Raw genomic sequence first — 12,370 nt, 5'->3', positions numbered from 1 at the left:
CTGACAGCAAAGGGTAAAAGTAAAATCTGATAGTAAAAATTGTGGAAGTGAAGTTTGAGAGTATTTGGAGCATTACTTACTTGCTCAGTGGGAAAGAGAGCATTAATATACTCCACAGCATTGAAATCTGCTCTGTCCAGTGGATCTTGGCTGGGAAATACCTGGAAAGAGGGAGGAAAACAAACACAATCAACCATCATCAGTAATTTTGTAACTTTACACAGTTTCTACGACTTTTAATTCCCTCAGCACCCACTTCCAGTTGTGTTTCACAGCATTTCTCTAGCAAGTGGCCAGGAGTAGAGCAGCCACATGCTCTGCAGGGCTCTGACCTCCCAAAATTCCTGTGGATATCAGCCTGGATAAACACAGATAATTCACACACAGGATTCCACACACAGCCCTGGCACAAGGAATTCCCAAGGCACATGAGCTCTGTATCCCAAGCCATGCTGATGCTTTTGTGGCTGTCTGGGAACAAACTGAGGCTGTGCCCTGCTCTTGGCAAGAGCTTTGCCAGGCCTCATGGTGACAGGCAGAGGCTTTGCTCTCCACAGCCCTGCTATAGGAAACGTGATGAGTTAAGGAGTGGCTGTACAAATTCTCTGGAGACTTGGGTTTGCCACTTTTCACAGAAGAGAAACACGATCTGCTGAGTGATTTGGGAAGGGGGAGAGAGCAGCTGTGGTGCAAACAGATCTCATCTCTCCTCAGCAGTTCAAACAACACCACCACAACTGCCAGGATTTGCTTTTTGTCCCCACAGACTGAAGTTGGTGCTTTCCCTGCTCTGCCAGCACACTGAAGCTGTGGATGGCCCATCACTGGAAGGATTCAAGGTCACTCTGGATGAGGTTTGGATCAGCATGGGATGGTGGAAGGAATGAAGTGGTCTTTAAGGTCCCTTCCAACCCAAAGTATTCCATGATTCTGGCATTTACAGAGCCATCAGCTCTGCACTCCCTGGCAAAAGCAGAGCTGATCCCACAGCATCCCCCTGCTCACTGAAAGCCTTCACACCTGGGCACATGAAGCATTTGTGCTGTTTTACACATTTTGCACCGTAAAATCAATGATTTTGTGAGACAAAAGCAAATGCTGCCTGAACCAGCCCTCCTGGGAAGCATTCCCAGTCACTCCTGTGGCCAAGGAGAAGGAGCCAGCAGTTAAACATGCACGAGGCCGTGGTGAGTGAAGAGAATGCTCTGACATCACCCCATGGTGGGAGCACAACTGCAGCATCACACCCAGCCCATCCTGCTCACCACTCACACTCAACTAGCCCCCACAAACCCCAAACCTCCACAAGTATTAAGAGCAGATGAAACAAGAGGTGAGATGGGAGATAAAGGCTGCTCAGGAGCTCCTCTCAACCCGCAGATAGGGATCAGTGCTGCAGGCAGCTGGAGCAGCTGCAGGAGCTGTCACTCCCAGGGCTCTGTCACAAGCTATTAATCAGAAGTGCTAGCCTGGCTTTGGTGGGGCAGCCCTGCCTGTGCTCCCCACCCCGCTTCCTGCAGGCCGGCTGAGCCAGCCCTGCTCATTTAACCAGAAATGGGCAGCTTTTGCCCCAAAACTGGTCAAGGAACACTGACAGGAACAACAGGATTATTGGGCTGAGGAGTGCCAGAGAGGAAGCTGGAAAGCAGCAGGTGGTGTCATCCCCAGCACCTCCCAGTGCTCAGGATGTGAAGATTTTCCTACAGCTTTAATGACTGCTAAAATAATTCGGCCAGGCACGTGGTGGGTTCTCCACTGCTCAAAAATTCACGTCTGCAAGTGCAGAGGATTCTTTCTCTGGACAGGCTCTAGGTCCCCTTTAGAAGCTGCCATTTCATTTGTCAGCTCTCAAGGTCTCCCCTTGCTCTTCCAGGAGGGCCACCAAAAGCGACCCACAAGCCTCAAAACTTAGGAAGTGCAAAAACTTAAAATTTGAGTGCTGCTTTGTGAGACAGACACTGCTGCTGCCCAGACTCCTGCTCAGGGAAGAGCCCTGGGGATGGAAAGGTCGCTGCAGGCAGGGCAGGTCACAGAGGACAAGAGCCATGGTTTGACCCTGGGTTCTCACAGGATGGGCTCCAGGTGCCATGAAGAGTTTCAGGGAACACTGGGACACGGAATCACAGAATATCCTAAGGTGTTGGGGACACACAAGGATTATCCAGCCCAGCTCCTGCACAGACCCCAACAACCCCACCCCGTGCATCCCTGGGGCAGTGCCCAAATCCTCCTGGAGCTGTGGCACCCTCGGGGCCGTGGCCATGCCCTGGGGAGCCTGGGCAGTGCCAGCACCCTCTGGATGGAAACCCCTCGTGCTTCACCCCCAGCCACACCAGGACACTTCCACCATCCCCATTCCAGCCGAGCCACAGCCACCGGGCGCTCTGCACACAGCAACGCGCCTGCAATTAGCCACGGCCCGAGCCCACACGGGGCTGACAGCGCCCGGGGCTCGCCGGGCCCAGCATGGGAAGGCCCGGAGCGGCGGGGAGCGGCTCGCAGCCGGCTGTGCCCTCACCGAGCGGCCCCGGGCCGCGGCCGCACCTGTCCCCCGCACGGGGGGACCCGCCCGGCGCACCTGCTCGATGGCGGCCTGCACGGCGGGCGCCAGCTCCAGCGCCGCCTCCAGCCCGGCCTCCAGCTCCGGCTCGTCCTCCTCCATGGCGGCGCCGCTTCCGCCGGCAGCGCGCGGAGCGGGGCGCGTCCCGGCTGGTCCGGACCGAGCCGAGCCGAGCCGAGCCGAGCCGAGCCGAGCCGAGCCGAGCCGGGCTCTCCCGCCGCCCGGCCGGTTGTTGACAGGCGGCGGCGGGAGGCAGCGCGCTCGTCCCCATGTGGCGGACGCTGGCCCTCGCCTCCGCCTTCTTCCCGGGGCTCTTCATCCTCTGCATCCGGTTGCTGCGCTGGGCCGCCCCGGGATGGAGCCTCAAGGAGCGCATCCTCCTCAGCGGCAGGTACGGGCGGCAGCGGCGGGACCCGCCGGGACCGGGATGGGCACCGGGAGCGGCAGCGGGAGCGATCCGAACCGGCCGAGAGCACCGAGTGCCGCCGGCCGTGAGCCTGGGCTCGGGGGTGCCGCGACGCGCCGGGGGACGGACCGTGGCTGGGCAGAGCCCAGATCCCGCGGGGGGAGCAAGGACCGGCGGCAGGAGCGGCCATGCCCTGGGGAATGCGGGCATCCCCCCGAATGCGGGCATCCCGCCAGAGAACGGGCATCCCCCCCAAATGAGAATATTCCCCCGAGCAGGGGCATCCCCCCCGAGAGAGAGCATCCCCCCGAGAGAGAGCATCCCCCCCGAGTAGAGGCATCACGGGCATTCCCCCGAATGAGAGCAAATGAGAGCATCCCCCCGAGCGCGGGCATCCCCCCGAATCCGACTGAGAGCATCCCCCCCAAATGACAGCATCTCCCCCGAGTGAGAGCATCCCCCCGAGGAGTGAGAGCATCCCCCCCGACTGACAGCATCTCCCCCGACTGACAGCATCCCCCGAGTGAGAGCATCCCCCTGAGTGAGAGCATCCCCCCGAGCACGGCCATCTCCTCCCGGCCCTGCCCGCGGAGCCGCAGCCCGGTGCCCGGTACCGTTGCCGGGGCGGGGATGCTCCGCTGCAGCTCTCCCTCCCTCTGCCCACGGGGAACCGGCAGCGTTTCCACGGACCCACGGGGGTGGAAGGGACGGGACCTGGCACGATTCCCCCGGGAGGCAGCGCCTGGCACAGCCACCCCTGGCCGTAACAAGGCGCTGGGGCGTGCACGGAGCGGGCATGAAGTGCCACCAGCTCTCCTGTGGCAGCCCTGGAGCCACCCCTTTTCCTCTCTGTCCCCTTCAGGCTGGTGTCAACGGTCCAAGCCACGATGGCGACGGTGTCGGGGCTCACGGTGGTGCTCAGCTGCAAGAACGTGGTGCACGACAGGTGAGGCAGAGCCCAGGCGGTGCCACTGTCCCCTGGGCAGCGTGCCAGGGATGTGCTCAGCCAGCTCTGGGCTGCAGGGTGCTCTGCCAGAGGCTTGCACGTACAAAGGGGAGAGGAAAATGAGTTTGGTGTTCCCCTTTCCCCCAGCTGGGCTGGGAGGGTTGGGCAATGTGCTGGCTGTACAGCCCCTGAACAGCAGCAGCTTGCTCAGGGGGTGCTCTGCCAGCACAGTGTCCTCAAAGGATGGGCTGGAACAGGGGCTGGAACATGTGAGAGAAAAATACAGATATCATCAGCTCTGAAGGGGTAGGGAGTCTCCTTGCTGGAAACTGAAATCGCTCCAGCGTCAAGCAGACCCAGTGAGAACTGATTTTAGAGGTGCATCAAGGCATGCCAAAAGGATTCTGAAAGAGTCCAGAAATGGCAAAGTCAGAAGAGAGTTTGCCCTGAAGGAAAATCCTGCTGTCCTCGGTGCTCTGAGATAAACTGCCCAGAAGTGGCTCTCAGGAGGAGTGATAGTGTAATCTGGGTCAGAAGGCTTAAAAACAGAGCTATTATCCAGACTAGCAGAGAAGATTGCAGGAGGGAAGAATATAATTATGCTGAGCTGGAATTCGACCGTCACACACCGATTTTAGGGTGATTTTTAGGAAGGGCTGCCACCTTGGCCATAGCACACCTGTCTTTAACACACAGATGTGAATTATCTTGCCTTGCTCTAGGTAGTGATATCTACCCAGATTCCTCAGACCTGCTTAACCCAGGCAGTCTATGAGTTATCATTTTGCTCTGAAATAAAATTTCTGCTGTATAGATAAGGCAGATGATGGATCCCAAAGGCACACAGACAGAAGGTGCTGCCAGCAGCCCTCCTTCCCCCGGAGCTGTCTGCTTGCCTGGGTGTACTCAAGGCCAAGGGCTCTGTGCAAACACTTTGTGGGCAGAGATTTGGATTTTCTTTGAATCTGGAGGAAATCGAGCCCAGTGCTCAGCAGGGAAGGCCTTGGAGAATGACAGCAGGACAGCGAGCCAGGAAGCACCACAAAGGTTGCAGTAAAATTTGCCAGTTTATTTACAGAGGCAGACAATCGTTATATTGCTGGTGCTGTAATTGCCCTCCAAAGCCCTGGGCAAATTTTGCAAACACAATCACTTGCCACCCGTGCTTCACACCACTTACATCTTTCCATCTGGAGCAGAACTGCCACAACACTTTTTTTCTTGGGATGGCAAGAGAGCAAAAAGAGGTTTGAGCCCCAAGCTACATTTCTCCAAGCAACAGCAAAGGGTGGTTTTCTCTAATATTTTTTTTTAATCAGTGTGATTCAGGCAGGACTTTTTAAGGAGGCTGGTGTCCCTGCAGAGCAGGGCTTGCTGCTGCCCAGATTGTGCAACCAGGATTCCAACATGCTTTGGGAACAGGCAGCTGCCTGCAATTATTTCCCAACTGACAAACGCCTCATGGGGGTTTATTGCCTATATTGGATATTTTGTGCTTCACTCTCCAAACTCCAGGCCAGGCATCCCTGGTTAACTCTGAGCTCTCCACGTGCTTCCCAAACATTCCCTGGGTTAGGCAGCCAGCTGGTACAGGCAGGAGAGACCCAGGATTAGGGGTTTCCACCACCAAGCACCAGCTCTGGGGGTCTGAGGGCTTAGGGAGGAGATCACCTGTGCAAAGGTGCTGGCTTGGTGCTGGATCCCAAAAAATGCTGTGCCTCTGTGCAGCAAGCACCTGGCAGTGGGGCTAATCAGGATCCTGCCTTAGTGCCGTGTTTGTGCCTGGCCAGGCTGAGCTCAGTGCCTGGCACAGCCCAGCAGCAGCAGGGTCAGCACTGAGATCCGTCCTCCACACGTACCAGGCACCTTTTCTCTGGGTCAGCCTGTGCTTGCTGAGCCAAACAGAGTTAAAATTCACCCTCTTTCAGCTTCAAAATCCATTGAAATGCTGCCATTTCAGTCCTAAAGACTCCTCCACCTCCCCGAGCATTGCGAGGTGCTGGGAGCTGCTGTGATGCCTCTGTGTGTGCTGCTCTTCCCCAGGCACTGGCTGGCTGTGGAGTACGTCTGGGTGCTGGTTCCCTACATGACCTATGACATCTATGTCATGTACCTGTGCCACTGGCACAAGAGCCTGGAGAAAGGGATCCTGGAGAAGAAGCACTCGCTGGCCAGCGTGTGGAGCTTCCTCCTGCAGGAGCGGCTGATGGTGACCCACCACCTCTTCATCCTCATCGTGCTCACCCCCATCACCCAGGTACGGGCTGCTGCAGGAGTCCAGCACCCCCTGGACATGCTGGGTGTTGGTTCCTGGCCCCTTCTCTGAAGGGCCCCGTGCTCAGTGCTGCTTTTCTTTACAGCACTTCAGGGGAGAGCTGGGGGACTTCTTTGTGGGCTGCATCTTCACAGCAGAGCTGAGCACGCCTTTTGTTTCACTGGGCAAAATCCTCATGCAGGTAGGTCAGGAGGGATGGGGCTCAGGGCTGGGAAGGCCACAGCAATTTGTCACTTTTCCCTGCCCCAGGCTCCATGAGTGCCTCTCCAGGCAGTGCCTGAGCTGGGGTGTCTCAGAGAGGAGCAGCCCCACAGCTTTAGCACAAATCTCCCCTGCAATGCTGCCTTCCTCCCACCAGTAAGCCCAGTAGCATCACAGAACTGGGGGCTATGCTATGGGCTGGTGCTGCCCTCTCCTGCACCATGTTCATTCCCATCCCTGCCCTCCTACTCCCCTTCCTCCAGCCCTCCTGGCTGCTCACCAGCACCGCCAGAGCCCCGCAGCTCTGGGATGCTGCTCACCCCACATTCACCTCCTTCCTCCTCCAGCTCAAAATGCAGGACACGCTCCTGCACAAGGTGAACGGGATCCTCATCCTGGTGACCTTCTTCCTGTGCCGCATCCTCCTCTTCCCCTTCATGTACGCGGCCTACGGCCGCCAGGTGGGGATCCCGGTGTACCTGGTGCCGTTCCGCATCCCCCTGCACTGCAACATCGCCAACGCCTCCCTCATCGCCCCGCAGCTCTACTGGTTCAGGCTCATCTGCCGCAAGGCCGCCCGGCTCTACGGCGGCTCTCCCGCCGACCGGAGCAGATAACGGAGCTGATAAGGGCAGGGGCTGGCACGGGGCATCCCCGGCCCTTCCCTCGGCGAGCGGCTCCCGCCCCGCCAGGCAGCGCCAGCCGGGGCTAAGGAAGGCTTTGCTCGTGTTCTCCTGCCTGGAAGCACGTTCCCGGCGGGATGCGGCACGGCCGAACCGAGGTTACTCGAGAGGGGTTTGTTGCAGCCCCCCCGGCGCTGACACCGGACACCGGCGCGGAGCAGCCTGCGATGCTGCAGCGGGCCCGGCCCCGGCGCGGCCACGGGCAGCCTGTGGCGGAGCTGCCGCGGCCCCAGGCAGGCCTGGAGCTGCAGCACAGCCCTGCAGAGCCCTTCCTGACCTTCACTGACTTCAGCTCTACACTACAGCCCTGCTTGGCCTCTGACCTCCCACGTGCACCTCACCTCCTGCTGCTGCTGCTGCTGGGCTCAAGCTCCTCTCAACACCAAGGTGCTTTTCACTGCAAATTCTGACAGTCCTGGGGGGACTCCTGTGCTCCCAGCAGGGCTGGAGGGCAGAAGCTCATGCCAGGATGGGAATGGTTCTGCTGTCTCAGGACAGGAGCCTGCCAAGTCCTTGTCTCACCACCAACACACCAACATGCACGGCCCTTCCTTGGCAAGGGGTGCAATTTTCCCTCCCCTAAGCACAGCTGCTTTTATGTGGCCTGCATCCCCTCAGCAGGTATTTAAAACCATCTGGCATGCCCTGCCCTGCTCTGCTCTCCAGCTGGCACCACCACACCCTGGAGACACCTGTACAGTCCATCCCTCCAGCCCCATCCCACCCCCAAGAGGCTGCCAGGGACAGAACTGGGGCTGCACAGAAGGAACCAGCAACCCCAGAGCAGGATGCAGGGCTGGTCCTTGACCAGCTCAGCCCATTTCCACTTTTAGTCACAGCAAAATGGGTACAGGCTCCCCAGCCTGCCCTGCACCACAGGGTGTGTGCAATCAGACCACAGCTGAGTTCATCCCCTGCACCAGCACCAGCCAGGACAGCCACCTCCTCCTGCAGCCTCCTGTGCCTGCTCCAGGCAGGGAACTGCACTGGCACAGCCCTGGCACAGCCCCCATGCCCAGAGACCTGTGACCACTCTGTGCCTTTCATTCTGTCTGAAACCAGCAGCCAAGCTCTGCAAAACCTGGATCTCTTGGGTGTTGGATCTCGTCCCAACCACAGCTGCTGTTCTGGATAGAGTGTAAAAAAACCAAGAAGGGCCTCTTCCGACCTGTGGCTGTTGTTACAGAGACTCCACAGTCACAGTAACCACCGAGACCAGCTGATGTTACAAACTCCTGCAACTCCTTACAGATGTTGTATCTCACTGTTTTCATTGCGAATAACGTGCCTTATGTAAGGACAAAAAAACCCCCAGCCAATGAGGCACCTCAGTTTGCACTAACACTGCCCTATTTACTGTCAGGAGACCAATAAAGATTTCCTCTCTGAGTCACACCACTGGCTGGCTCTTCCACGTGCTGTTCATTGCTGGGTGGGGGTGTTACATGTGGGGTTACTGCTGCACCCCCACCTCCGGGCAGAAGCAGCACACATGGATTTCCAAAGGTTCCTGCCTGTCCTGAACTCACCCAACTCGATTCCCAGCCTCCAACTTGCTTTCCAGCCTCAGGCAGCACGTGGCAAAACCAGCAATTCTCCTGGGGACTAGGAGAGGGCTGGTGGCAAAGCAGCCAGAGGGAAGCGATTTCCTCGATGCTGGAGGCTGCTGTGTAAATGCAGAGAGCCAGCAGGCAAGGCTGCAGCCACAGAACTGGCAGCTTGGCTCAGGAACAGCTGTGCCCAGTTATTCCAGAGGAAAACCAAAGTGGCTCCTCCTACCCATCTTCATAGCGCCACTTCCACTGCTTAGCGGGAGAACACAGCAGGGGAAATAAACTCAAAATAGAAAAATAAGGGTTTATTTCACATCTTACAAGGTCCAGATCAGTGCTCTGAGCGTGCTCCCAGCTTGCTGAGCTTCTGCAGGAGGGTGCTGCGCAGCTCCTCGTGGCCCAGGCTCTCTGTGACAGACTGCAGGAAGTGTCCCTCGTTGGCCCTGCGCAGCGCGGCGCAGGGCGACCCGTCAGCCCTGCTGCACGCCTCGTACTGTGACAGCACCTCCAGGGCCACCACCAGCAGTGGCTCCTCGCAGCCCGTGGCTGGCAGCATGGCAGCCACGTGCAGCAGGTGGCAGAAGAGCTGGATGCAGGTGAAGGACAGCTCCTGCGTGCAGGGCTGAGCCGCGGCTCCCGCCGTGGCCTTGAGGGAAGCCAGCAGGTCGGTGAGGCTGGCGCAGTACAGCTGCACCACGTGCAGCCAGGCCTCTGGTGGCAGCCAGCTGGAGCAGCTGGAGCTGCAGAGGAGCTGGAAGCCCCGCAGGAAGAGCACGGAGAGCTGCAGGTGGCAGGAGAAGGGGCGGAGGTTGAGCAGGGGCAGGTGCTGCACGTACTCCAGCGTGTAGGGCACGTGCAGCACCTGCCTCTGCAGCAGCTGCTCCACCACAGGCACCAGCCTCTTCCACTCACCGTGGCTGCACCAAGGCAGCACCTGGATGAGGGCCACCAGGAAGCCTTTGCTGAAGAGATTCACCTCCTCTGGGCTGTCCACGTTGACGGTGAGCAGAGCCAGCATGGTGTCCCTGAGCACTGGGGACACGCAGCAGCACTCCATCCACGCCAGCAGCCCGCTGCCTGCCCCGTAGGCTGGCCAGGGCTGGGATGTCCACTCGTCCTCAGGGAGCCTGCAGATCTCAAACAGCGTGGCTGGCACCTCGTTCTTGAAGTGGTCCCCATAAAGCTTCTTGAGATGGAGCCCCACGGTCCAGTCCAGCGAGGCCACCTTCCTGTGGAGCCAGGCCAGTGACTGCACCCACAGCTCCGAGGAGGGGACGGCCTCTGGCCCCACCAGCTCGCACAGCTGGCAGAGGATGCTCTGAACCAGGTCTTTGGTCTCCAGGGAAGGGAAGAGCTGCTCCCCAGGCTGATGCCAGTACTTGGTGTAACCATCCAGAAGTTTGCAGAGGCTGAGGAGAAGTGGGAAGGGGTGGCAGGATTTGATCCAGTGCTCTTCTGAGCAGGATGGTATTTCCAAAACCTTACTGAGGATCTGCAGGCTCAGCTCGATCTGAGCGGAGTCTGACTTCAAACAGGGAAGGACAAAGGCTCTGGTCACTTCTGCAGGTGACACAAGTGGGGTGGCTGAGCCTGGCTGCATGAGAAAGGCCAGGAACTGAAGGAACTGCTCCTCTTCCCTCGCTGTGGAAAGCTTTCCCCACACTGCCTCCTGCAGACACCTCAGCACCAGGCTGCGTGCCCTGCCTGGATCCTCGTGGCTCTCCAGGAAGCTCAGTGCTGGGAAGGAGCAGAGGATTTGGGCAAGGAACTGGTGTGCTCCAAGGTTGACCACAGCAAGATGACAAACCTGCTTCACTGTGGCCTCAGGGGACAGCAGCATCAGCCTGGCCACGGAATCCACAGCCCTGGCCAGGCCTTCATCAGACACACTCTCTGTGATCTGGTTCAAGGTCACATTCAGGTCCTCCTGGAACCCCTCCCTGACCACCTGCATGTTCTGGGACAGACCTGGGCCACCCCAGGCTGCCAGGACACCTGAGATCACTTTGTTTTTGTCACTCAATGAAAGCTGAGTGTAACACTCCACGATGGCTTTGGTCACTTGCATCTGCAGCTCTTGGGCCTCCTTGTCATGGTGGGATGTGGCAAAGTTCACCAGCGTCTCCAGCAGTTTCAAAACTAGCTCAGAGGTCTGGAACAGAGCTTTGTTTTCCACCAGGCACTCCACCCAGGCCTTTGAAAAAGCCCAGGTCTTTTCAGAGGCAAAAACAGAGCACGTGTCCACGTGGCGGTCCAGCCTCTGTGCAATGATTGCCATGGCAACTGCAGACACCAGGCTGGTGTCCACATCCTCCAGGACAGCACTGGTGTCCCTGAGGAAGTCCCTGGTGAGCTGTGTCAGCTCTGACACCACCCGTGTCTCGCCCTCCCCCAGCTCTCTGCTCTCTGAGAGGAAATCCAGGCTCTTCCCAAGGCTGCCCAGAGCGCCCAGCAGCCGGTAGCTCTGGAAGCACAGCTCCTCAGATCCCCTCAGAGCGTCCTGCAGCTCCTCTCCCCAGCCCTGCAACAAGCTGCAGAGCAAGTCCAAGCCACCAAAGAGCTCCTCACGAGAGGGTCTGGTCAGGCACAGGAGGCTCATGCTCCTCTCTGCCTCCCTCACCTTCTCTCCCAGCCCGCAGGGGTGGTACTGGCAGTCAGGGTCCCTGCTCCAGAGGCTGACCACGGCACTGACCTTGGCCAGGTGCTCTGTGATGGGCAGGGGGCTGTGCCCCGGCCCCAGCTCCGAGGACAGGCACAGCAGCTCCGCCAGGTTGGCCAGGGCGTAGCACCTGAGGCGGGGCTGGGTGACGCTGCCCCGGATCTGCTGTAAGCCCTGCAGCAGCACCGTGGGCAGCCCGGAGGCAGCTGGGGCGCTCCCAGGGTCACCCTTGAACCTCTTAGGGGGCTGCAGACCATCCTCCGGGGAGGACTCCCCGCCGTGCTGGTGGATGAGAGCGCCGAACGCCGACACCGTGGCATCCTCCTGCCCCTCCCTGTGCTTCAGCACCTCCCACCACACGTCCAAGAAGAACCCGACGTCCGACGGCGATGTCTCGCTGGAGATGTACTCCACCAGGCTCTCCAGTTGTCCCCGGCACACACCGGGGGGCAGCGCCAGCAGCAGCTGCACCAGGAGCCGCGGCGCGCCCAGCGCCTTGACCAGCTCGAACAGGGCGGTGTGGTTGACATCGGGGATCATCGCGCCCACCGAGAAGAACCCGTCCTCCTTCCAGCCCCACTCCAGCGCCGCGGCGGCGGGCGGCGCGGGCAGCAGGATTTTGGCCCACACGATGGCCACGGCCTCCTTCTTCCACAGGCCCAGCGGCGAGGGGCAGCGCTCGCCGATCTCGCGCAGCGCGTCCGTGATGGGCACCCCGGCGCGGGGCCAGTCGGCTTTGCGCAGCTCCCGCAGCGGCCGCGGCTGCAGCAGGCGGGCGGCCAGCAGGAAGCCGCCGTGCAGGATGGCCGTCTCCTCGCCCACGGCCCACGGGCCCCCGGGGCAGCCCGGCGCCATCGCGGCCCCGCGCTCCGCCGGCTCCATGGCGGCGCCGCGCGCTGCTGACGTCACGGCGGCGGCGCGCTGACGTCACGCCGCGAGCCGCGCGCGCCCGCAGCGCCCCCTGGCGGCGCGGAGGTGGGCTTAATTAATTCATTCGTTAATTGCCCTGCTCTAATATCGACGTGTTCAATTGGACGAATAGGACTCAAAACCGTCATTAAAACGGAATTGAACTGGGCTTCATTCA

The 12,370-nt window shown here is 59.6% G+C and overlaps 3 protein-coding genes across 6 annotated transcripts in view; 1 reads left to right on the top strand and 2 right to left on the bottom strand.

The window, feature by feature from the left end:
- VPS53 (VPS53 subunit of GARP complex) overlaps window positions 1-2,697 on the bottom strand; it is a 63,817-nt gene extending 61,120 nt beyond the window's left edge. For all 4 annotated transcript variants that reach the window (XM_039720608.1, XM_039720609.1, XM_039720610.1 and 1 more), the window contains exons 1-2: window positions 2,579-2,697; window positions 81-161 (exon numbers count right to left, since the gene is read on the bottom strand). In XM_039720608.1, the coding sequence (XP_039576542.1) occupies window positions 81-161; window positions 2,579-2,662 (165 nt within the window). In that variant the 5' untranslated portion in view covers window positions 2,663-2,697. The remainder of the gene's footprint in view (window positions 1-80; window positions 162-2,578) is intronic.
- TLCD3A (TLC domain containing 3A) lies at window positions 2,695-8,469 on the top strand. Its single transcript, XM_039720612.1, has 5 exons — window positions 2,695-2,951; window positions 3,829-3,912; window positions 5,956-6,169; window positions 6,273-6,368; window positions 6,736-8,469. The coding sequence occupies exons 1-5, from the start codon at window positions 2,830-2,832 to the stop codon at window positions 7,003-7,005; spliced, it is 786 nt and encodes a 261-aa protein (XP_039576546.1). The 5' UTR covers window positions 2,695-2,829; the 3' UTR covers window positions 7,006-8,469.
- A 445-nt stretch (window positions 8,470-8,914) lies between these two features.
- GEMIN4 (gem nuclear organelle associated protein 4) lies at window positions 8,915-12,170 on the bottom strand. The gene has a single exon (XM_039720607.1). It carries the CDS (start codon window positions 12,163-12,165, stop codon window positions 8,956-8,958), a length of 3,210 nt encoding a protein of 1,069 aa, XP_039576541.1. The 5' UTR covers window positions 12,166-12,170; the 3' UTR covers window positions 8,915-8,955.
- Window positions 12,171-12,370: the final 200 nt, after the last annotated feature.

The sequence above is a fragment of the Passer montanus genome, unplaced genomic scaffold (assembly GCF_014805655.1).
Source record: "Passer montanus isolate IOZ18808 unplaced genomic scaffold, ASM1480565v1 scaffold44, whole genome shotgun sequence".
NCBI lineage: Eukaryota > Metazoa > Chordata > Aves > Passeriformes > Passeridae > Passer > Passer montanus.
Note: the sequence above shows the minus strand (reverse complement) of the source record. Positions and strands in the feature narration are given on the sequence as shown.